The following is a 25,232-nucleotide window of genomic DNA, read 5'->3' as shown; positions in this document are numbered from 1 at the left end:
ATCAGCTCAAGGACAAACTATTGTGTAAAGGCGATTCTGACACTTCCCAGTAGAATTAGCCTTCCTTCTTTAAAAGAAATGCAGTTATTGATTATGTGTGGTCTATAGTCCCATGTACATATGTGCTACAGCACTTGTGTCAATATCATAAAACAAGTTATAGAAGTCAGTTCTCGCCCTCTAACAAATGGGCCCTGGGGATCCAGCTCAGTTCCTCACAGCCTACTACGTCATGACCTTCTACTCTATAGATATGTCTGTCGGAGCATGTGTAGCGTTTGAAGATGTCCGCTTACAAAATACATGCCTTCATTAGACTCAATTTCTTGAGATCTCGCATTTGCATCTCCTTCCCTGGCAACACGCAAGAAAAACCAAAAGCTTCCCTACAGGTCAAATGGAAACAGCCAATAATGGAAGGAGCAGCACTGCTAATCCAATGGACATCTCAATAGAGAGAATTGAAGGCCTGACATATGTTTAATCAATGCTCCTCTGATTCAAGCACTTAATACTTGGGAGCTTCCAGGTGTTTGAATGAATGGCCTCAGCCCCGCTCAGCTAAATGTGTAAGGAGCTGAGTCTGTCTCTATACAAGGTGGTGGTGGATGCTGTCACATGCAGCAGGCGGTTGCACATGCAAGGTGGTTGAGGATGCAGGCGGGGCTCTGCCACCCTACTGAGGTGCTCCCTCCGCACAAGTGTCATTCTGCCCTCATTCTTCCTGGGGACCATGACACCTCTGTGAGCAGGGGCTGTGCTGTATTTGTTTCTCTGTTCTCCAAGTGATCAGCCTATAGTGACTGCTCTATAACTGTGGGCTTGCTGATCTGTGTGTCACCAAAGCCATGGGTTTGACTGTCAGAAGAACTCCCTCAGAAGGAAGAGGCAATAATAAAGGACAAAGACCAAAAGGAAAGATGGAGGCAGAGAAGGAAGGATGAAGGAAAACAGAGAAAAAAGAAAGAAATAGAAACCTCAAGGGTTCCCAATGCCACCCATGAGAATGTTTTCTTTATTTTCAAATTAAGAAAATGTAATTATATTCTACTGTTTTTATAATACCTTGTCCATATTCCAGTCTCATTAATTATCCTAATAATATTATTCACAGAATATTTTTCCAGAATCTAGTTCTAAAGTTTTTTTTTAATTTTTTTACATTTTCTTTGCCTTATTTTTTTTGGTTTGGCCTTTCTCATCTGTGGTAGTTTTAAAAATTGAATAGATCTGTTCTTTTCAAATTTCAATATGTATTTTATTTTTCTTTTTAAATTATATTTTTCCTTTTATATAAAATTAATTCTTTGAGAACGTCTTACAATGTGGTTTAATCATATTGACTCCCTCCCCCAACTCCTCCCAGACCGCTCAACTTTGGGACATATATTTTTTTCTACCCACCAAGTCCAATTAGTACCTATCTTGGATATGTGACCTTCTGATGCAATGTGGCCAACTTACCCAGGGCAACATTTTTAAAGAAAACTCATTTCCTCTCCCATCAGCCATCAGTTGCCACTAATTCCTCTACTAAAGGTGGAACTTCATGTTGGCCTTCATGCTGAGATTTTTGTCTTACTTAAGCGTGTTCTGGGAGCTTTGTAAATGTTGTCACAGTCACTTTTAGTGTATATATGCTGTGCTGTATATGAAGGACTCTGTCTCTTTGTGTTTATCCATCATCTCTGGCTCTTTAGAGAGAGGTCTTTCTGCCCCTCTTCGACAATGACCCCTTACCCTTAGGAGGAGGGGTTATGATAAAAATATACCATATCGGGCTGAACATTCTACAGTCTCTTATTCTCTATACCTTGGCTAGTTGTGGTTTTTCTGTTATTCACCACTTGCTGCATATAGAAGCTATACCGATATGGTAGGAAGCTTCTATGGTAGTGGGTGGGTCCCCACCATGTCCCCTTCCTGTGGGAGCCTTCTTTCCTTTTTGGTCTATTGGCCACTGGGTCAAGAGGGCAAGAGGCAGAGGCAGTAGTGATGACAGAAAACTTTGTATGTGACCCGTAAGCACAAACAGAGACAGCCCCCCAGGAGATAGATTTCAGTGAATCAGCTCAACTTTATTCCAGAGTGTGAGGAATATATAGAACTGGAGAGCCTGGGAGCAAACCCTAGTTTTCATTAGGTAGCACACTCCTGTCGTAAGGCTCCTAGCACAAGTCTTAGTTTTCATGTGTGTAGCAAGGGAGTCTTCTAGCAGGGATCTATGCCAGAGTTCAAACTAAAGATAAGTCAGGATCTGGTTTAGAGACAGCTTTCAGATAAGGTCAGCCTTTCAGGCCCATGGACATTCTCCAGATAAGGACAGGTAGAGGAAGGAAGTTCTGCTGGAGGGCGGGAGCTCCTTGTTGCCGAATTATTGAGATAAGCTGCCAGACACCGGGAGGCTGAGCCCTCTACCAGCCAGCAATGTCTTCCAACGCTTATTAATTTCCAAACCTTTATGGATATTACAAATGAAGCAAACACACATGAAAAGTCAAAATTAAAATGAGAGAAAACATAGGATGTTTGTCTTTCTGGGTTACTTCATTCAGAATGGTTATTTCCAGTTCCATCCACAGCACCATTTCAATTTGCCTCGGTCTGAATGGCTAAAAACAAAAGATGATGATGGCACGTGCCAGCAAGAACATGAGGAAAGGATGCTTATTCATTGCTGGTGAGACTGGAGTAGTCACTCGGAACATTCATGTGGATGCTCTTCAGAAAGCTAGAACTAGAGCTCTCGCTGGTTCAGCTAGACTGCTCTTGGACACTTACCCAAAGGATTTTGTCTTATTACAGAGACGCTTGCTCATCCATGTTCAGTGCTGCCAGGAAATCAGCCTAGATGTCCACCAACTGGTAAATGAATAATGAAATATGGCACATTTACACAACAGAATAGTATTCACCTGTTGCATTTTTAAATTATCAACTTATTTTATAGTCTTTAAAAGTTTTATACAGAGTTCCTGCGAGTTTCTTCCTGCTCTCTGCAGCTGGCCTCTGGCCTCTAGCCACTTCCCTCGTGTCATGGCCCCGAAACGGCAATCTGCGCTTCTGCCTCAGTCCAAGAAACCCAAATCGGCTCCGTCCCCGAAACTGGAGGACAAGTCTGCCTCTCCCGGCCTGCCGAAGGGAGAAAAAGAACAGCAAGAAGCAATTGAACACATTGACGAAGTACAAAATGAAATAGACAGACTTAATGAACAAGCAAGTGAGGAAATACTAAAAGTAGAACAAAAATATAATAAACTCCGCCAACCGTTTTTTCAGAAGAGGTCAGAATTGATCGCTAAAATCCCAAATTTTTGGGTAACCACATTTGTCAACCATCCACAAGTGTCTGCACTGCTTGGGGAGGAAGACGAAGAGGCTCTGCATTATTTAACCAGAGTTGAAGTAACAGAATTTGAAGACATTAAATCAGGTTACAGAATAGATTTTTATTTTGATGAAAATCCCTACTTCGAAAATAAAGTTCTCTCCAAAGAATTTCACCTGAATGAGAGTGGTGACCCATCCTCAAAGTCCACTGAAATCAAATGGAAATCTGGAAAGGATTTGACAAAACGCTCGAGTCAAACACAGAATAAGGCCAGCAGGAAGAGACAACATGAAGAGCCAGAGAGCTTCTTTACCTGGTTTACTGACCACTCTGATGCAGGTGCAGATGAGTTAGGAGAAGTCATCAAAGATGACATTTGGCCAAACCCCTTGCAGTACTATTTGGTTCCTGATATGGACGATGAAGAGGGAGAGGCAGAGTTGATGACGATGATGATGAAGAAGAAGAAGGCTTGGAAGATATTGATGAAGAAGGAGATGAAGGTGAAGAAGATGAAGATGAAGATGATGATGAAGGGGAAGAAGGAGAGGAGGATGAAGGCGAGGATGACTAGCAGAGAAGACTGATGGATTCCGACTCTTTTTTATTTTCTTTTTATTAAATTTCTCCAGTCCCTGGGAGCAAGTTGCAGTCATTTCCCTCCCGTCCCCAATCCCTCTTGTGCTCAGTCGCCCTGTTTCTGAGGTCTCGCTTCTCAATACCATGGTTCTCAACTTATTTTTGGGGAAATGTCTTGAGCAAAATACAATGGGAAAAGAAAGAAAAAAAAAATAAAAGTTTTATACATGTATATGGTGAACTTTAGTCCATTTCATTCCCTACTGTCCTTTTTCTTTTCCCTTCTTTCTCCCACTGAAACTTCCTCTTCCCAAAAAGTGAGTTTAAATGGGGTTGTCATCATAAGCATGGATGGAAGGTCATTTAGTGTAATGTGAGAAATTTATCAATGGCCACACGACTTAAGAAAATGGTAACTCTTTGGCCAGTCATCATTAACTGTCAATAGTCGCATGGGTAGGAGAAGGGCTTCACTAGACCTTTCTTATTCCATATTGAAATGCTGACAGGCCTGATCTTATTCAAGTCTCCTGCACATAATCACAGCTGCAGTAAATTCTTGAGTGCATTGACCATGTCATTTCCGGAAGACACTGACCCACAACCACCTTCCCCAGTTTCTTTCTGCCCCTTCTTCCTTCATGCTCCCTGAGTCTTTGGAGGGAAGTTACTTAGATGTCCCATTCAGGGATAAGCCATTTATTCTCTGCACTTTGACCAGATGTCTTTGTATAAACTGTTATCTAGAGAAGCTCCTCTAAAGAGTGAGGGCTGAAATAATCTACAGGTATAAAGATAAGTATTTAGAAGGCAGCTTGATATCATGTCCATTTAGTAAAACAATAATAGTATGTTCATGGCCAGGCTTATAATACCAAGTATGAGCTACCTTCTGTGAAGTGGGCCTTAAATCCAATCAGAAAGCAGTTGATACCTTTATAACATTCTTATCACTATTGCACTAACAGGCATATTTTGCCAGGCTAGTCATTATGACAGCTGGCAGGCTTCAGAGTTGGGTGGGCTGTTGATGGCTTTTTCTATGAAAAGTCATAAGACTATTTTCTAACTGTCTCTAAGAGCTACTGCTCTAAATATTGAATTTGCTTTAAAGAAACTTCAAAGCACACTTTCAGATAAAGATATTACCAAAACAAAGTCCTATTTCTCCTTCTAGCCCCCACTTGTATGACTATGAATAATTAAATTGTCTTGCATGTTTGAACATCTTTGAACACTTGTCTAATGAGGCAATTACAATCATCCAGTGTACAGTGGAGAAACCGTGGTTGCCCCTAGCACAAGAGAAATGAAAAGGAAGGGAAAAATTCTACCACTGTAAACGGCTACTTAAAAAAAAAAAATCTAGATACAAGGCCAAGCAGGCAGTGAAAGCAAGGTTCACCCTGATACGTAGTAAGACTGTTCGTTCAAATGATAGGTAACGTTGCTAGCACATCTTGGTGCTTTTGTTTATGCAGTATACTGAGTATTAGCCTTTGAATAAATTAAGCATACACATGAATCGTGAACCAGGGTATCTTCCTAAGAAAATCTTATTCCCAGGAATAATTTCTTCTTGTTCCTCTGAGCATTCTTTCCTCCCCACATCTTTCTTCTTTGACGTCAGCTATATACATACATGCCCAAGAAAGGGTAATGTAGCATGGCAATGAGCTATTTGACTCTTTTTTCTGGCATTTTCCCTGAAGAGAGCTGAAAGATAAAAAGGAAGAAATTATCTGGAAAGAAGGTGATGTTGACTTATTTGTCCTTGAGGAAATGGCAAAGTATTTTCCTTACGTGTTTTCCAAAGTGTTGCCTGGATCCGTGTCTTGGCTCATTGGGAGCTGCAATAACACAATACTTGAGACTGGATAAATTATAAACATTATAACTTCGGCTAAATGTTACTGGGAACTGGGAGATCTATGTACATGCCGCTGGCCTTTGGTGAAGGCCTTCGTGCTGGGTCATCCCACTGAAGAAGGTGGGAAGCAAGAGAGGGTGACAGTAACAGAACCAAAGGAAGATAAGTCTGCTTTTATCGCTAACCTATTACCATGGTCAAGTCAGCTGCTGTGTAAGATTCCTCACTGGCTAATCCACTTATATTAAACCCTACTTCTCGGCCTTGTTGTCTTGTGGATCAAGTTTATAACACATACATTTTGTAGAATAGGTCCAAGACATAGTAATTAAAGTCAGGTCCATGCAAAGTGGGGCAAAAGCACTTGCTTGATATTTAGCTCTGAGATAGCTATGGCGTCTAACAGCTCTTTAGGGCACTGTCCCTGCCATTGAGGTTACAGCCAAGGGATGCTGAGATGCTCAAAGCAAGCAATAGTGGGAGAAGTTCAACAGCCCTAGATTTAAAGCAAGGGTTGGACCTGTGAAGAGGTAGATTTGCCAGATGTTGAAGAACAGGGGACACAGACTCTGCCCTGCCATAGAAGGAAGAAGCTAGCTGGGGTGGAAGAGCCCAGTCTCTTGTCCCAACCTTAGATTTCCTAATGATGTTTCCTCTTGTTTAAAACTAACTGGAGGCCAGTGGGAACCCTACCTCCCAAATGAGGATAATTAATGACCCTGAGATAGAATTTTTAGTGGGCTTGCTTCCAGAACAAAAGAGGATAGAAAACAGCGAAGATGGATCTGGACCGAGGACAGGAGAGAGATAACCTGGAAGGCTGGTCTCGGAGCTTTTTCTGGTTCTTACTCTGTTGGATCCCTTTAGTTCCTGGAAAACAAAGACCGTCTTCGGAGAACTTCCACCTGTGACAAGAATGTTAACACTAACTTTCGGGTTAGCTTCAAAGATGAATGAGTAAATTAGTGGAAAGAAAATAAGATTAGCAACTGTTGAAGCTGAATGATACACCCATTGGGTGGGGGGCAATCAGCCTTTGCAGATGCAATACATACTTCTCTATCTCTTTAAATATTTCTACAATATTTTTAAGAATTTAACTCTGAAGTTGTTTTACTAAAAACCAGCAAAAAGTAAAAACTAAAATAAAGATAAAGTCCCACTCTTTAAGTTAGGTTGGCCTGAAACTCACTGGGTAGCCTATGACTGCCTTAAACTCATAGCAATCCTCCTGCTTCAACTTCTCCAGTGCTAAGAGTAGAAGTGTGATCCAGGAGCCCTAGTGAAAAGAAGAAATTTAGAAATCACCTTCACATCTTGGGGTTTCTTTTTGCATTTCTATAAATCTTTTGTTCAGCTCTTTAAAGACAACTTGGACTGTGAAAGAAGAACCCCTTAGCTCTTTATGTAACAGGCACAGCTCTGAAATGCTCTGGTCCTCTTTGCCTAGGCTCACTTTCTAGTCTTGCAGAAGTACAGTGTAAATAAATCTAAATAAAAGCATCTGGGAGTTACCTCTGCTCTTACACAGCCTTAAGCATTCCATTTGATCTGTTTCAATGAAAATGGAGAGAGAAAAGGCTTTTTATCAAGCTTCGCTGCATTGAAATACTAATACAAGTAGTTACGTGAAATGCCCTTGTGATGACTTTAATTAGGCCAAGCTAGCAATCGACACACAAACAGCCCTGACTCGCCAGGTCTTCTGTTAAGATTCCCATCTTTCTTTGACATGAACAGCCATGTGTGTGAGTGTTGCCTTAAAGTTGGGACACACTCTGCAGAAGACCAAGAAGAAGACTGTTTCCAGTGGTGCTGAGATTGGTGAGCAGAAACTGAGGGAGCAGGGAGCCAAGAGTAAGGTGACCTTTTGTGTTTGCTTGTGGGCTTGAATCCCATTCTATTTCCAGATTGGTGCAAACGGTACAGCGAAGGAAACGGATGCTTTACTCCCAACTTCTTCCAGTGCTGGGACTGATATAGACAGCTCCCCAACTAATGGTTGACTCCCTGTAAGCAGTGGGCTTTAAAGAAGCCAGTGCCTCCACAGGAGTAAGTTTCTGGAGGCTTCCACCTAACAGTGTTGTGTAATGTCCAGTGTGCTGAGAGGTGGTATAGAAAAGGAAATTTTCCTTCTCTTTGCTGCCCCCTCTGCTCCTAGATTTGGTAGCACAATTATACTCTCAGGGATATGGTCTGCACTTAGTTAACCTTATAACCAGCAAGACTAAGACTAAGTATCACTCTTAGGAAAGTCTACAAGACCCCATTTTGGCAATGCCTGCATTACATGGGCTCAGTTCTTAAGTACCCCGCAGCAATCTAGATGTTCACAGAGCAATGACTTTCCAAGTAATGTCTATAGGGTCCACAGAAAATGGTGTTAGCACACCAAAAAGGCATCAGAACTTCTGTGTTATGACTGTACCATTTACAATGACTAAGATATAATGAATCTTGCTACCCAAATGACAGATGAATTGATGAAGAAATGGAGTATATAAACACAACCAATTATCTTTCAATCATAAAGAATGAAATCCTGACATTAGCAGCAAAATGATGGGAACCAAAGGATATTGTATTAAATGACATAAGGACAAATACTGCATATTCTTACATTGGCTTGAGGAGAACAGAACTAGTCAAACTGAATGTAGACCAGTGATTATGAGAGGTGGGGAAGGGTGGAGAGGGAGGTGTGACAGAGAAAGATTGGGTAAGAGAGAGAAGAAGGTTTAGGCACCACACAGCCTAGTGGGGCCACCGCAGGCCACAATCCCCAATTGTAGATTTTTATGAAGATTCAGACCAGAGGAGCTTGAGGAGTCTAATCATAAAGAAATGATAAGGGGCTGGAGAGATGGCTCAGAGGTTAAGCGCATTGTCTGCTCTTCCAAAGGTCCTGAGTTCAATTCCCAGCAACCACATGGTGGCTCACAACCATCTGTGATGGGGTCTGGTGCCCTCTTCTGGCCTGCAGACATACACACAGACAGAATATTGTATACATAATAAATAAATAAATTTTTTTTTAAAAAAAAAAAGAAATGATAAGGAAGGAGAAACAGTAACTGCCCCGCTGTCATCAATAGACGCTAAGCATATGTGCAGAAACACTAGACCATGCTTCATTAACATAGACAATCGCTGTGTGCAGGTCCAAGCAAAACTTTAAATAAGGAGTAAATAATAAAGCTTTTCAAATGTGTGCCCTCTGTATCAGTAATGTTAGCACTGCCAGAAAAATTGTCAGAAATGCAAGTTTTCAGTCTTTTTTCCCTGAGCTCGACTGAATTAAAAACTCTGGAGGGGCCACCCCGGCACCTTTCATCTGTTCACACTACCTATCTGATTCCTACTTTTATCTTACAAACATTTTGTGTTGTTCCGAGCAGAATGCTTGGACTTGGTTGACTTAATCCCATCTGCTCTTATGATTACTCGGCAAAGAAAGATGAAGCCCAAACACAAAAATATTAGCAATGGCATCATGATGTATACATGCACATGTAAAACAAAAGGTTTTAGAAGCCCATTTTCGAACTTTCGTGCCAGGCCTTTGTGGGTGTTTGCGAGCACGATCCACATAGGAGGAAATGAAATCCAAGTTCGTTTACAAGTTATGATGTGCATAAGGCAACTTCGTGGGTGGTCTCCAGCCTTCAGAATAGTGCTTCATTCTACTCTTCCAGGGCACTTAGATACGACACACCGCTCGCCAGCCATGGGCATGGTGAAAGAATTCCTTCTCCAATGCCTCTGGGTTCAGAGGCCCAGTTAGCATTCGGAAAGTCAGAGACTGTTTCTGATATTGGCTGGATTTGACCCGAAGCCTACAATATGACCTCAATCTGCATGAGCCTAGTTAGCTTATTTGGAAGCAGATTCGGGATCAGCTCCCTCACCAGTTTCTGGTTTGCCTGCTGATGGATCCACATCTTGGGCCAAGGATGTGTCTGTGACTAATATTTCACGTGCCCTGAGATGACCAGCCCCAGGCATCACTCTCTGGGACAATGAGACCAAATTCATACAGCAAAGCATGCACACCACGTGTTCTGATTTTTGGCTCCTTCCAAAAAGTCACGCAGATGAACTCTCACCGCCTGCTTTTCCTCCAGGGTTTTTGATGATGGCCGCTGCATTTTGAATTGCCCCTCATGGAAGTTTGAACTTAAGAAGCAATGCCATCCGTGCCACCACAGTTGCCAAGGATGCCGAGGGAGCGGGTCTTCCAACTGTACCTCCTGCGGAGCAGGTGAGGGCAATTGCTGCTGGCTCCTCCCTCCTCTGGGTCTGTTCTCTCACAAGCCAGCATTTGGTGTGGCTCAGAAGCCTTGTGATGGAGCCTGAGGTTCAGAGCAGACAGCTACTCATTACAGCACTGGAACAACCTGAAGGCTCTGTTGCCTTCAGGACACACAAACCTTGTTCACGTAATCGCACAGTTGACTCACTGCGCCTAAGGAGATGAGGGAAGCAAGAGGAAAGTCTGTTAAGTGTGTTGTCAAGCATGGCATGCAGGCACAGTAATGTCAAGCTTTGTTGTGGTAGACCTGAAAAGCTAGAGAATTAGCAAGACACGTGTGGTCCCTAAACCAATAATACGTTAAAGGTTATGTCAGGTCTCTGAGTTAAGCTATGCCATTTAGATGACAAAGTAATCAGTTCACTCATGGCAGACATGACCTTTTGGGCCAGTCTGAGTTACTCTCAGAGTATCCGCCGTCACTGGAGTGGAGGCCATGCCCTCCAGCTTGAACCCTTGACCCTGCTCCAGCCTTGTTTTGTGTCTATCATGTTTTGTCTTCATGTGAACCAGAATCACATTATTTTGCCTAGAGGGTCAGTAGAGTTTCAGTGTGGGGCAAATTTAAATTTTGTACAATTTTAAAGACAAGAACTGTGGATTATTGGTCACCACTGAATAGTTGGATGGTGTGTGGTTACACTGGACCCATCTTTCCCAAAGATTTGTTGGGGTGGAGCCTGAAACAGGCTACTCTGCTTCTCTCCACAGTCCTTGCTGGGTGTAGCTGACCCCGAGGTGACTGTTAGCATCTTATCCAGTATATTTATGTCATTTGTCTAGTGAAAGAGATTATTTTTATTCTTGCTTACAGTAAAACCAAGAAAAATGAAACAAGTGACAACATTTTAGATTGACAGGAACACAGAAAATTGGAGCCCCACATGTCTCTTTCACACATCTTACTTATCACTCTTAATATCCACCTTGTCCATAAGAACTCTGTGCCCCAGAGGAGCGGTGAACGTTTCCTACCTGTTCTCTACAATGCTCTGAACCTGAGACAGCATCTGGCATGTAGACTGTGTACATACAGAAGATAAGGGAGAGAATCCATGGTTCAGGAGGACCCTCAAGACTAGGGAAATGCACAACTCACCCAACATCCTTGATGGATGGATGGATGGATGGATGGATGGATGGATGGATGGATGGATGGATAGATTTCTGACAAGGCCTCCTGTATCCTGTATCAAGCTGCCCCAAACTCTCTATGTAGCTTAGGAAAACCTTGAACTTTTGATCTTCTTATCCCTACCTCCTCAATGCTGGGATTAGAAGCATGCACCACTATGCCTGGTTTTATGCAATACTGGGGTTCAAACCTAAAGCCTTATATATGCTAAGCAAGTTCCCTACAACTGAGCCGCATCCCCAACCCCCAGCTTTCTCACTAACTAGAAGACACTTCACTTCTGTAAGCCTCTTCTCATTTGTTTAAAAAGAAAGAAAGGACAAATGGGCATTTACAATCTCTTTCCCATCCAGCACTCCACATCTCAGCATATGCCCCTCAAGTAGAACACAGGCAAATAGTCTCACATCTTACTACTACTTGTACCAAACCACACTGAAAGGACTTTGACATTTTTCCATATTTTATACTTGAAGGGCTGCATCTCATTTATCGTCTTAAATATTAAATGCCTCCTTCCGATGCACAAGTTACAATTAGAAGCAATGGAGAATATAATAAATGGGAACATGGGCCGGGCGGTGGTGGCGCACGCCTTTAATCCCAGCACTCGGGAGGCAGAGGCAGGCGGATCTCTGTGAGTTCGAGACCAGCCTGGTCTACAGAGCGAGTTCCAGGACAGGCTCCAAAGCTACAGAGAAACCCTGTCTCGAAAAACCAAAAATAAATAAATAAATAAACGGGAACATGATGTATGATGGTTAAGTGTTTGCTAACTTGACCTGATTGAGAAATGCCTCATAGATTAGTAAAGGAAATCTCTGGAGGTTTCCAGGGAGGATGTACTAAGAGGGAAATTCCACCCTTAATGTAGGCTATACTATCCCATAAGCTGGGGTCCATATGGAGGGGTGGGGGATGAGAAAGCCACTTAGTGGGGGAAATCCTCTCTGCTGTGTGACTTCAGGAAGTGAGCGTCTCTACTCCACCATGATCTCCTTGCCAGGATGCACTGACACCCTTGAACTGAGAGCCAGGATAAGTCTTCCATCCATCCCCTTACGTGTTTATGCTGGGTATTTCTGTCACTGCAATGGAAAAACTGACTCACCGTCAAGGAGTTTATAGAATAATAAGGAGGTTGGTCCTCGCTTACTGAACAATAAAAAACTATCAGATAAGGGCCAAATGAGCAGTCAAAAAGCGGCCACAGATCATTTCCATATGTGGTAAGCAGAGGTTTTCTGGAGAAGGCAATTGTTTATCAAGCTCTTATTTAACATGCTCTCTTTATATCAAAAGCTCATGCTGACATGGCAGGGCTAATCTATGTCCTGAGGTTACCATGTTGAAAATCAATGCTTCACCTCAAGAAATTCCAGAAAGGAAGTTTCAATGAAAGGCTGAAATGTCCAAAAGTTCACGTGGTTTAGTCCAACATTTTACTGACTTTCCACTCCTGTCCCGGCAACAAGGGGTTACTGCTGACTTTATACACACACTCAGTGTCCCTGCAGCCTGACAGTCAGGGTTTGATCTCTGTGTGGCAGCTCACACGCTGAGTGAATGCTAGACCCAGGTAATTCGAGGCAACACAGATCAGCTATTCTTCAGACGTGGGAAGTCTGGGTCTCAGAGAAATGAGTACATGGTTACCCAGAGCGTGCTGAGCACTGCAACTCCCCAAAACTGGGAGTAAGGGGCCCCTAGGTAGATAGGTAGTATTAATCTTAATGTTGTTTATAAAAAAATATTTGAGGCTGTTCATAATCCTCTGTAACTGATCTTGATGTTTGTCTTACTGATTAGATTTTCCTGTTCTCTCCAGGAACAAATTCCCATGATCTGTCATTGCTGGGAAATGACAGATTCTTTTCTCATAATGCCCAGTGTTGACAGAATAAAACCCGTAGGGACGATGTGGAGCTGTGGAGGTGTGCTTGATTTAGAGTGGCAATAAGGAAGAACAATTAGTGGCTTTGCAAAAACCCAGACATTAGTCAGCACAAGCTTGTGACTTTATTAGTGATTCCAGATCACTGTAAGATTACACGGCTATTGAGTGTGCCTGCCACGAAGCATGTGTTTGTTGTTATGGCATCTCTGTAACCCCCAAGTCTGAACGGGTCTACCTTTACCCCAAGGAGCCTTTGGGAAAGTTGAACACATTCTGAATTGTAGCAATCCGCAGAACACGGCTTGTGGTTTTGCAATGACATCCCAAATAGAAGTTGTTCACTCGAATATATAAAACAGTGTAAAATGATTCCCTGCAAGGAAAACTTTTCTGCGATAAGGATATAGATATTGCACTTTTTTATTAAATCCATTCTGTTGCTCGTGGTCCCCTAGGAACAAAAGCACTCAGTTGTTTCTCTTTTTAATAAAACATCTCACATTATATGAGCTCCATGGCTGCTTTTTGCATTTTCTCTTTCCCTCGTCCCTCTGACTGGTCAGACAAGTATGGTCGGGAGCGCTTCCTATACCAGGGAGAATGTCGGGAGAGCTGCCCTGTGGGCCATTATCCTGCCAAGGGGCATGCCTGCCTGCCCTGCCCAGACAACTGTGAGCTTTGCTACAATCCACATGTCTGCAGTCGATGTATGAGTGGCTACTTCATCGTTTCCACCAACCACACCTGCCAGAGGCTGGAGTGCGGACAAGGTGAGGCTTCTGTGGGGTCCTACTCAGCACCAGGACATGGGGTGACAGATTACACCTCGGGCACAGGGGAGGATTGGACTACCTTATTGCCAATTATCACAATGTTATTATGAACACTTAGAATGACTCTGAATAGCTCAGTCAGCAAGGGGGGCTGCAGGTATCTTCCCTTCCCACTTCCCAGGTCCACAACTCCCAAGCAGCAGAGAAAAACGGAGGTCAGAATCTCAGTCTTGGCCAACAATTTTCTTCTCAGTTCCTAGGTATGAGACTATAGGCAAAACCAGTCTAATTTATCCATGCCTTGGGGCTTTATTTGTAAGGGAGCAAGTATAACACCAAGTAGGACTGCCCATGAGAAGCACAGAAAATCAGTATACCTAATACTATTTGAAATTTTTGAATGTTCTGTGAGTTGTATGTTGTTCTCACTGTTCGATTTCTTTGCTATATTGGAAGATGATAAATTTAGCAGCATTGATTGTTTTTGGTCTCTTACATGTAAGAACTCTGCTATATAAGGACTATGGGTAGCCCATGTCTGAAGATGGTTTCAAGATATTTTAAATTAAGCACCCTTTCTATTTCTCCGTCCTGTTCACAGAGACAGTAATTTTTTTTAATTTTAAATATGTTTGGTAAGTCAGACATAGAGTCTGATCTTTGTATATCTAATTCCATTTTCCTAGACTCAGAGCTGACTTACTGAATAAATCTAATCTACCAGCTTTACTTTAAAATTAGTTATATGACCAACCATGGTGGTTCATGGTTATAATCCGGTACTCAGGAAATGAAAGCAGTGAGTTTAAGGCTAATTTAAGCTACAAAGTGAGTTCCAGGTCAGCCAGAGCTACACAGCAAAAAATCAAAGCAAATCAAACAAGCAAGCAAAAAGACCAGTTATATGGAATATAGGCTAAGTCTGTTCTATTTGTGCCCACCTGAGTAGTTCAGTCTGTTAAATTAATATGGGATTTTAAAGCACATAACATCCTTCTTCAAGATGGTTTCAGGTTTCATAATTGTTCTGTGATTCACATAGAAATAAACCACACACCAAATATGTTTCCTAGCAGTGTACATGCCTCTAGTCAGTGGCTTTAAGTGGTGTTTTCCATTCCTCTCCCTGTTCAGGTGAATTCCAGGATTCTGAGTATGAAGAATGCATGCCTTGTGAGGAAGGATGTCTGGGATGCACTGTGGGTATGTCATGTTCCTTTGTTACTTAAAATGTTTAAATAGCTCTGACCCTTGTCATACATGCTGCTGCTACTGCTTCAGCAAGGAGTCTTGTCATCAAGGTACTTATCAGTGTCCCCATCACTATCCCAGTACAGACAACGTCACGGTGTCCTCATCACTACCCCAGTACAGACAATGTCATGGTGACCCCATCACTACCCCAGTACAGACAATGTCACGGTGTCCCCATCACTACCCCAGTACAGACAGTGTCACGGTGTCCTCATCACTACCCCAGTACAGACAATGTCACGGTGTCCTCATCACTACCCCAGCACAGACAATGTCACGGTGACCCCATCACTACTCCAGCACAGACAATGTTACGGTGACCCCATCACTACCCCAGTACAGACAATGTCACGGTGACCCCATCACTACCCCAGTACAGACAATGTCACGGTGTCCCCATCACTACCCCAGCACAGACAATGTCATGGTGTCCTCATCACTACCCCAGCACAGACAATGTCACGGTGACCCCATCACTACCCCAGCACAGACAATGTCACGGTGACCCCATCACTACCCCAGTACAGACAGTGTCACGGTGAGGAGATGCTTGTGAGGCAATAGTGTCAAGCTTAAGAAAGGATGGCAATATCTGCCCCTGGCACTCAAACTCTTCTTTATCAAGCTGGCAAATAAAATCAAACAAATGCCTGTTAACACTATAGTGGGTAGAGAGATGGGGAGATCTCCTTTTGTGAAAATGACTCCATTGCTTGGAGTCTAAGACAATATGGTGATGGTGAAGTCAAAATTCCTGTTACTCAGTTCAATTCCCAGCAACCACAGTGTGGCTTACAACCATCTGTAATGAGACCTGGTACTTTTTCTGGCCTGCAGGCATACATGGAGGCATAACGCTGTATACTAAATTAATTAATTATTTGATAAACAGATTCCTGTTACTCAACAAAAGCATATATACTCTCTAGTTCAAGCTTGTGGCTCCCTTATCCCTTCCTCTCACACTGCTGGTTCTGGGGTGAAGGAGAAGATGGGGTTGGTTTATAGCACACGGCATCAGTGGATTTGATGAAAAACATAAAATAAGGGGACTGTGATTTCAAGACTGCACTTTTACATAAGTCTAGGCAGCATATAGAAAAGAGCATACAGAATCTGTATAGGAAAACCCCAGTGGGAACAAAGTCATTTCTCTTTGTGGGGCTTCTGTGGAGGTCTGTGGTGCCTCTAAGATGTTACTATGTACATATCACATGGGAAATTTGTCAGGATGCAGAACAAGCTGTTCAGTGGGAACATTACAGTAACTCCATAGACCACTTGTGAACTGTTAGATTACACTGCATCTAAGCAGACCTCTTACTGGCCTTACCCACTTAGACTTGTTTGTTTGTCTGTTTATTTATTCTTCTCTCATACAATACATCCCAACCATAGTTCCCATCCCTCTACTCCTTCCTGCCCCTCCTCTCCCCTCTCCCCCAGAACTCTTCCTCCTCCATTTCCCTTCAAAAAAGGGCAGGCCTCTCAAGTATATCAAGCCAACACAGCATGACAAGATACAAGAAGTCTAGTCAAAAATCCTTATATCATGACTGGATGAGGCAACCCATTAGGAGGAAAAGGGTTCCAAGTTCAGGTGAAAGAGTCAGAGACACCCCCAAGTGCTATTAGGAGTCCCACAAAAACGCCAAGCAACAACCATAACATATATGTGGAGGACTTAAAGCAGACCCACGCAGGCTCCGTGACTGCTGCTTCAGTTGCTGTGAGACCCTGTGAGCCCTGACTTCTTAATTCTGTGGGTTATGTTCTCCTGGTGTCCTCAACCCCTCTGGCTCCTACAATTTTTCCTCCCCCCTCTTCTGTGACTTCCTTAATTCTTAAATATTATGCATGAGCTATAGTTTATCTGAGACATTAGGAACATGAATAGCATTCTCTCATTATCATCTATTGTGGAATAAGGAGAAGAAATACAGTAATGGAGTAAAGCTTCAGAAGGAGGTGGCAGGCAGAAATTTATGGGCAAAATTCTAAGTGTCTGGGAAGCAAAATTAACGTTAAATGCAAATAATGAAAGAACTACAATTAAAACAATGGCCACTTTGTTTTATACTTTGTTTATGGACATTTTGTGTGTTTTGTCATATTCTGTTTTGGCAGCTATACCCAAACTACAGTCTTTCTTAGGAAGTGATAGAAGATCTTGATGGCAGCGATGATGGATGCTCTGATGGTCTTGATTTTACTTTGGTCCATCTCAGACCTATTTTCCATTTAGGCATCTACCCCAACTGGATTTCTTTGGAGCATTTACCTATGCTGCATGTACATGCCTGCATCTTTGTGATTCACGGTGGTGGACTTGAGTGCATTTGGGGGACAAATCCTAAACATTTTGGCTCTCTTGATGGTGTTCCATAGTAACAGAACAAATCAACTAAGTTAAACACAGAAGAATAAATTTTCCTTCCACATCTTTAAAACAGCCTAAAAATAATGTACCTTTGAGGATTGCCTCAGACTCAGATATCATCCTGAACGGGGTATAGAGTTAGTTATATGACATGATTCTATGGGAATGAGAATAAACATTTACTCATCCCAAATGAAGAACTGATGAGAGACCAAAGTGCAGATACTACCCAAGCACAGCTTGGTGAGCCCACGACATTCTTGGGGTTACTTGCAGGAATGTAGGCAAGGGGTTACTCACAAGAGTATAAGTGGCTCAGACAACTACATCCTCAAATCCCACCCCAGCCTGGGTGACAGGTCACGAAAGCTGGGAAACCTGGAACATACACTATGTTGGAGTGTGTCCTTTCCAAGCTTCTCAGTTTTCCTAAGTCTTGTCTGAGAGTATTTGTCATCAGTCCTCAATGCATATATACGTGTGTGTGTGTGTGTGTGTGTGTGTGTGTGTGTGTGTGCGTGCGTGCGTGTGTGTGTGTGCGTGTGCGTGCGTGCATGTGTGTGTGTGTGCGCACGCGCGTGTGTGCGTGCATGTGTGTATGTGCAGGCGCGTGCGTGCGTGAGAAGAGAAGATCCTAGTGACTCTGGTCAGTTACAGGGACTTCCTGAAGTTCTTCTGAGATGTTTACTTTCTGAACTTAATGAACTTCCCTGCAGGATGGAATGTTTCATGTCCCCATATAAGCATCCTGTAGCTTCTATTTAACTAATAAATCATTACGATTTGCTTTACGAAGTGCTATTGGCATATCCAATTCCTTCCTTCATTTAGGAGACTTTAGCTGTCTGCTATGTGCCAGGTACTCACCATGGCACTGGGAATTCAAAGGTGACATGACAGGCACCTTCTAGAAAGGCTGTGTCACTAGAGACGCACCTGGAATGAAGCTCTTTATAAGGTTGGCCTAGAGTGGAGGGAGGTTCAAGTGCAGCAGGGTCACCAGGGAATGTGACAAGAACAGGCAAAGTGCTGAGTTTTAACATCTTAAATTCTAATATTTCTCTTCGTTTACAAGATGTCATTGTGTTGGGTCTTGTGTGTTCTTGAACTGACTTGCCTGTTGTCAACCATGATCTCATTTCTGAGCCTTTGTAATCTCTCTAGTGGAATGAGCCCTCCCTCTCTCCCTTTCACGTGCAGGTTCCTATGACACTGGTCTAACATTTGGTTTGTGCATATCTTTCTGCCTGACACCAAAGGGCTTGCTTGAGAATAAGCTCTCTGACTTACACAAGCAAAGCAGCAGGCCAGGATCCTAAGGCACACACAGTTGATATGCAAATGTCCCTCACTTGTGGTAGCCTGGCTTAACAATGTTCTGTCACACCATGGTGTGACAATGACCTTGGGATTTTAAATTAGGATCTTTTTATGCACTGACAGTATGCACACAGAATTCCCTTGCTTTGCTGTGCAGCAGCAAACCACAGCTGTTAAGAGGCCACCAGCTCAAGTCAACAGCCAATACCATGCGGTGTACTGTGTGACCAAAAATTCTTCAGTATAGCACATGAGATAACCAACGTTTGATTACAAAATAATCTCGTGTTAGAGGCACTTGCTCAAGTGTTCTGAGAATGTATGAGAGACAGTCTGGGTCCTAGGCTCTAGGATATGCTATAATGTTTGGTCGATCATTAGCATTAAACACAGTTTTGTCTTAACAGTATGCTCCATTTATGTCTATCAAAACATAGCTCCTCCGTAAGTTTAAAAAAATACGTAAAAATACTTCCTGGGTTGAATTTGAGGGTTTCCCAAGTTTAAAACAGAAGGGATAGTTCATGAGACTCCGGGTTCAGAGTCAATATTTTCTCTAATTAAATTGTGTTCGCAATCCAAGAAAAGAAAAAAATCATACATTAAAAATGATTTTATAGACTATTAGAACTGAAAGATTTGATAAAAATGTGTTTCATTCCATGTTATAGTTTTAAGCAGGGAAGAATAGGAACTTTAAAAGATATGAATAACTTACCAAGATTTGCCCAAAAGGCTTCTGGAGCAAAACGTCATCCTTTGGAGAGAATTTCACTTTATTCCATCTTAACAATGCAGATTCTTTCTGAAAGGGTCTAGACAATCTCTGGAGGAATCAGAACAAGTAGGAGCAGACATTGGAGACATTTTTATCTATGCTATGTCATAAACAGTTGTTGTGGATGCTAGGGATATCTTGAGAGTTTTGTATTCCTTTTCAGAGATTTAGGACACTATAGATTAATGTCTGTGTTTCACAACTAATAAAGGAAAACTCAGTTTCTAGGTTGATGGGAACTGTAGCCAGCTCCAGGGAGGAGCTAGGTCTTTTCAGTTCAAGAAATATTTTCATAAAGGAGACAGAAAACTAACCCATGACCAAAAAATGATTGCTTTGTCTGGAGGAAAGCACTGAATTTGATCATCTAGGGTGGAGCTGAGGGAATATTTATTGTTATGGAGTGAGGTTTCTCTTCCTTATCAGGCTATAAACACACAACATTCCTGTTTTCTTCTAAAAATAATTGACATCAAATTCTTTGTCTTTCTAATAAGTATTTTCAGTTGGCATTTTTCCCAAAGGAAAATCTGAGGGTTTGGGGTTCTTTTTTGACTATTTGGGGTAAGGTAGATAAAGCAATTTTACTTGATGTCTTAAGGTTAATCTTTCACAGTTTTAATTTAATGGATGTAGTATAATCTGAGATTTGAGGTCCATACCTATTTATCCACTGACTTAATAATGGATTTTAATCACATTATATAAAATCTTTACTCCCTTATCTCATTAATAAAAACAGAAGTTACGGCGCTCGTATTTTGGCTCCACTGGACATAAAGAAATTCCATCAATTTTTATTCTTTGAAAAGAATGTAGTCTAGAAACCTTTTAAAATTTAGACAATTGCTAAAAAAATTCATAAAATTTAAGTTTCAAACAAGAAGAAAAACATTTATAAGAAAATTTTAGATGGGGACCCTCCTACCCTGAAGCAATCAGAGGAGTTTTCCAGAGAGGTAGCACAGCAAGGGGGCTCTGAGTTTGCCTGTGTTGCCCACAAAGAAGAGGGAGAGCTGCCCTAAGTACGGGGGCTTCCACGTGGTGACAAGTAGCGAGACGTTACTCCTTGGATTTCTCACCAATGAATGTATGAGTGTTGAAGAAGGAATGAGCAAATATAAGGTAACAGACAGAGAAAGGTTTAGAGAAGCCACTAAAAATCCAAACCTTGAATTCAATGAATGCATTTTAAAAATATTCTTTAGCTGAAACGGAACAACTGAAGGTTAAAGAGCAGCATATGGACAGAAGGAAAGATGGAAAGCTAGGAGGTGTGGCTCAGTAGTAGAAAGTTTGCCTAGAATATGTGAGGCCCTGCGTTCCATCCTCAGCACTTAAATAAACACACAAACAAACAAGAAAGCATGATTGGATTGTGTGGGGTTTTCTATTTGAAGTGGGGTCTACGACAGCCCGTGTTGGCCTCACTGTGTAGCTGAGGAGGATCTTTAACTCCTGGTCATCCCTCATCTGCTTCCCACTGCTGGGGTTGCAGATGTGTGCCGCTGCATTCAGTGGCGAAGAGATCAAATTCAGGGCTTCCCGCATGCAGGACAAGGGCTCTGCCAACAGAGATGCATCCTCAGCTCTAGGGTGCTGTTCTGAGGAGGAATTTTATGGTGAATTTGGCTACTGACTTAGCAGTGTTCAGGAGTAATGGAGAGGCAGAGGGACTATAGCATCAACAGCAGTAAGAACACTCTTACAGAATCCAGGTAGAAGGAAAAGCAATCTAGCCGAGGGGACACTAAGACAATATGAAGAAAGGTATAGGCTTTTAAATCACACAAGGCAAATGGCCCCCAAGCAAGAAAAGCTACCGGTTTATCAGGTGGGAGATATGAATTAAAATGCCCGTGGGTTGTATGACTTTTCCCAGGCAATCTGTTTTGTTCACCCCAGACACAGAGGCAACAGCAGGCCAAGAAGTTATGCCCTGAAAGTCCAGCTGGTGCACTAATGTGTTTATTGGAGGTCCTCAAAGGACCATGCGTGAGAGGCTGCTTGCAGGAACATGGGAAAGTGAGAGCCCACAGTGCACAGCTATGTACATCCTCAGGGAGGTGTGGGGCTCCTTAAGCCTTATTAGCTTCATGAGCCTCCCCTGCCTGCCATGAAAGAATGTTCACGAGTCTGATCTTGTGAGGGTCTCCTGAGGGTGGATGAACAGTTGCTCTAATTCAGGACAGCAATGTGCACACCAACCCAGAGGAATGCACCGCCCCATAGAACAGTTCTTTACCCTTCAGACTGGCACACCAAAAGCGCGTTCTTCTGCCATCATGATTTCATAGATGTTTGTTCTTGTGAAGGATCTTAGCAATTTTACCAGGCCCCTCCCTTTTTGTTTTTTCAAATTTCTTTAAGATGATTAATTTACCTTTTCTCTTAGAAATATGTTTGACTTTTCTTTGGTGTAACCAAATCACCACCCTTCCCACCCTTGAGTTTGGGGGACTGTTATTGAGTGGCGTAAAGGCGGTATGACACAGCACTGTCACTGTACTGGCTAATCTGTTAGCTGTGGCCACTAGGTGACTAATAGCCAAGCTGTAAATACAGAGGAGATGTACTGGAGAAAGGGAAAGTTTGAATCTTGGACAAGGAAGAGCAAGATATTAGAAACCAAATCATTGAGTCCGGGAGGCAAGTGGATATACAAACATCCATGGTGGTATGAACATAGCCAACCCCAGGAAGCAGACTAAATGCCAAGCTCATAGCTGAGCAGCCTAGAGTACGTGAGCATGCGAGTATTCCACAGCCATCAAGAACAAAAAAGATCTGTATAAAGTAATAGCGATTTCCAGATACACTGTTTTACACACATTCTGTCTTGTGCCTCCCACTTTGTGCCCCCTCCCTCTCCCCTCTGCCCCTCCCACCTTGTGCCTCCCCCTTCCCTCTGTCCTTCTCCCACCATGTGTCTCCCCCTTCCCTCTGTCTCCTTCCCCACCTTATGCCTCCCCACCTTGTGCCCCCTCCCCCTCCCCGCTGTCCCCTTCCCACCTTGAACTTCCCCCACCTCTATGTCCCCCTCCCCATCTTGTGCCCCCTCCTCCTCCCCGCTGTCCCCCTCCCACCTTGTGCCTCTTCCTCCCCTCTGTCTCTCTTTACACCTTGTGCCTCCCTCCTCTCCCTTCTTTCCCCTCCCCACCTTATGCCTCCCCATCCCTCTCTCTCCCCCTCCCCACCATGAGTCCTTCCACTTTTTGTAACTTCTCTTCCGCTTTCCTATCTCACGTGCCCTTCCCACCCCTTCCTCGGCATCTCTTACCCACTCTCATGGTCTCCTGTCTAGTTTCATAGCCTTTACTCACCTGTACATCCACTTATATATATTAATACAAACAACAGAAGTTCAGACCCAAATGTGGATAAAAACATGCAGATTGTGTCTGTCTGGATCTGGGCAATAATACTTAACAGAATACTTTGCAGATCCAGTCATTTTCCTGCGAACTCCATAATTTAATTTTCCCCTGTGGATAAAAACAAGATTCCATTGTGGACGCAGACTTCATTTTGTTATTCATCCATCTATGGATGGATGTATAGACTGGCTTGATTTCCTTGTCATTGTCAATTATTCATCTGTAAACACGGATGGACCAGCATCTCTGTGGCAGGGTATATACATGTATTTCTGGGGGTATTTGGCCAGGAGAGGTATAACATGGGTAGCAAGATGTTCTGTTTTTTGGTTTTCAGTGCACTTTCATGCTAATTCCCCAGTAGCTATACTAGCTCCTGTCCCACCAGAAGTGAATAAGTCCTCCTCTTTCCTCACAGTGAATTTCTCACCGGCATTCTTTGTCTTTTGTTTTCTTGATCTTAGTCGTTCTGACCAGTGTGAGATAGAATCTAAAAGTCGTTTTAATCTGAGCTTCCCTGATGGCTAAGGATGGTCAACACTTCAAGAAATATTATTTTTTGTATTTCTTCTTCTGAGAACCATCTGTTCATTTCAATGGCAGCTTAGAGATTTTGGTGCTTAATTTTTGCGGGTTTTGTTCATTTATCATTTGTTTTATGTATATAGTATATGGCTATGTATTGTGTGCCTATACAGCACCTACAAGAGACCAGAAGAGAGTGTTGGATCCCGTAGATCTTGAGTTACAGATGGTTGAATTGAACTCGGGTCCTGTAAAAGAGCAGCCAGTGCTCTTAACTGCTAAGCCATCCAACACCATAGGTTTTGCAGTTCTTTATATAGTCTAGATATAGTTCTGTCTGTGGTAGAGCTGGCAATGCCTCCCCCATTCTGTAGGCACTTACCTTGTTCTGTTGACAGCTTTCTTTTTGGTGCAGAAACCTTTTAATTTCATGTGCTCTCATTTGTTACCTCTTAGCATGTTTCCTGGACTGTTGGAATCTTCTTCAGAAAGTTCTTGGCTACATCGCAAACTTGAGTGTCATTTCCTATTATTTCTAGGTAGGATCTGCTCACTTAGTCATGGCTTGTTATCCACTCTATTACCTGGTCAATTAGTTGAAAATTATTTGAGGAAGGAATAGGAAGAAAAGGGAATGCTTTCCTCTGACTTTCAGCTGGCAGATGCATAAGAAACGCATCATTGACTCAAGGAGAATGAGCGAGCAATCAGTATGTGCTAAAATCAGTGCTTGCAAAACTACTGGGCAACGGGATAACCACAGGGTCTTAAAGTACCCCCAGAATGGACAGCTAATTACAACCAGTCTACCCAAGTTACTGCAATTAGCGTCTCTGTAACTAGTCCAAACCACTTCATGTTCTATGTCTATGAATGAAATAAGTTCCATAATAAAGATACTTTGCTCTAGTATCTGTGACAAAATTATCTGGAAGGCAAACAGGCTACCATGCTACGTTTGCCATCTTTTTAGAACATTGTCATTGTTATGCTGAGAGTTTTAATAACATCTAAGGAGAAGGGTCATAATTCAGCTTGTACTGCATAGGAGAGCATCCCAAGTAACAATGTGGTCCAAATTCAAGAATTCTGAGAGGAAGCAAGTCATACTGAGCTGGAAGATAGTCACAAGAGAAATCCCAGACGTGGACCGTTTGTGCAACCACTGACCTGTACTTGTAAGAAAAAAATGTAATCTCGTGGAAAAAGTACAAGATAAGTAAAAGAATAGAACAAGAAGAAATGAAATGAAAGAACAAAAATGGATAAAAGCGTGAGCAGACTGAAGGAAGAGGGATCCTAGCAAATCAAAGTTGCTCTGTTTCCGTCTTTCTTCAGATTTGAAAATATTTTAAAGAGCTTTAAAAGAATTTAGAAAGGTACTTCATGCTCATAGCTGAACATGCCTGACCACACCCCTGAATTAGTAATGATTTCCAGCCCACAAATCTTGGTTTTTTTATAAGCTTCTAATGTTCATTTGTTTGACACAGGGTTTCTCTGTATAGCCCTGACTGTCCTGGAACTCACTCTGTACACCAGACTGGCCTTGAACTCACAGAGATCCACTTGCTTCTACCTACAGAGTGCTGGGACTCAAGGCATGTGCCACCATCACCCGGCTAAATCTTGGTTTTTAATTTTATTCTCCAATAAAAGCAATTAGGCCCTTTGTTAAATTAGTTTACTTATGACAGGAAA

The 25,232-nt window shown here is 42.5% G+C and overlaps 1 protein-coding gene and 1 pseudogene across 1 annotated transcript in view; both read left to right on the top strand.

Moving 5' to 3' along the window:
* Positions 1–25,232, top strand: part of Pcsk5 (proprotein convertase subtilisin/kexin type 5) — a 421,783-nt gene that overhangs the window by 326,713 nt on the left and 69,838 nt on the right. Inside the window, exons 22-24 of the mRNA XM_075973653.1 lie at positions 9,905–10,041; positions 13,688–13,894; positions 15,032–15,100. Of these exons, the coding sequence (XP_075829768.1) occupies positions 9,905–10,041; positions 13,688–13,894; positions 15,032–15,100 (413 nt within the window). The remainder of the gene's footprint in view (positions 1–9,904; positions 10,042–13,687; positions 13,895–15,031; positions 15,101–25,232) is intronic.
* On the top strand, positions 2,977–3,972 carry LOC142850296 (protein SET-like; annotated as a pseudogene).

The sequence above is a fragment of the Microtus pennsylvanicus genome, chromosome 5 (assembly GCF_037038515.1).
Source record: "Microtus pennsylvanicus isolate mMicPen1 chromosome 5, mMicPen1.hap1, whole genome shotgun sequence".
Lineage (NCBI taxonomy): Eukaryota > Metazoa > Chordata > Mammalia > Rodentia > Cricetidae > Microtus > Microtus pennsylvanicus.
The sequence above is the reverse complement of the archived record's forward strand: the minus strand, read 5'-3'. Positions and strand labels throughout refer to the sequence as shown.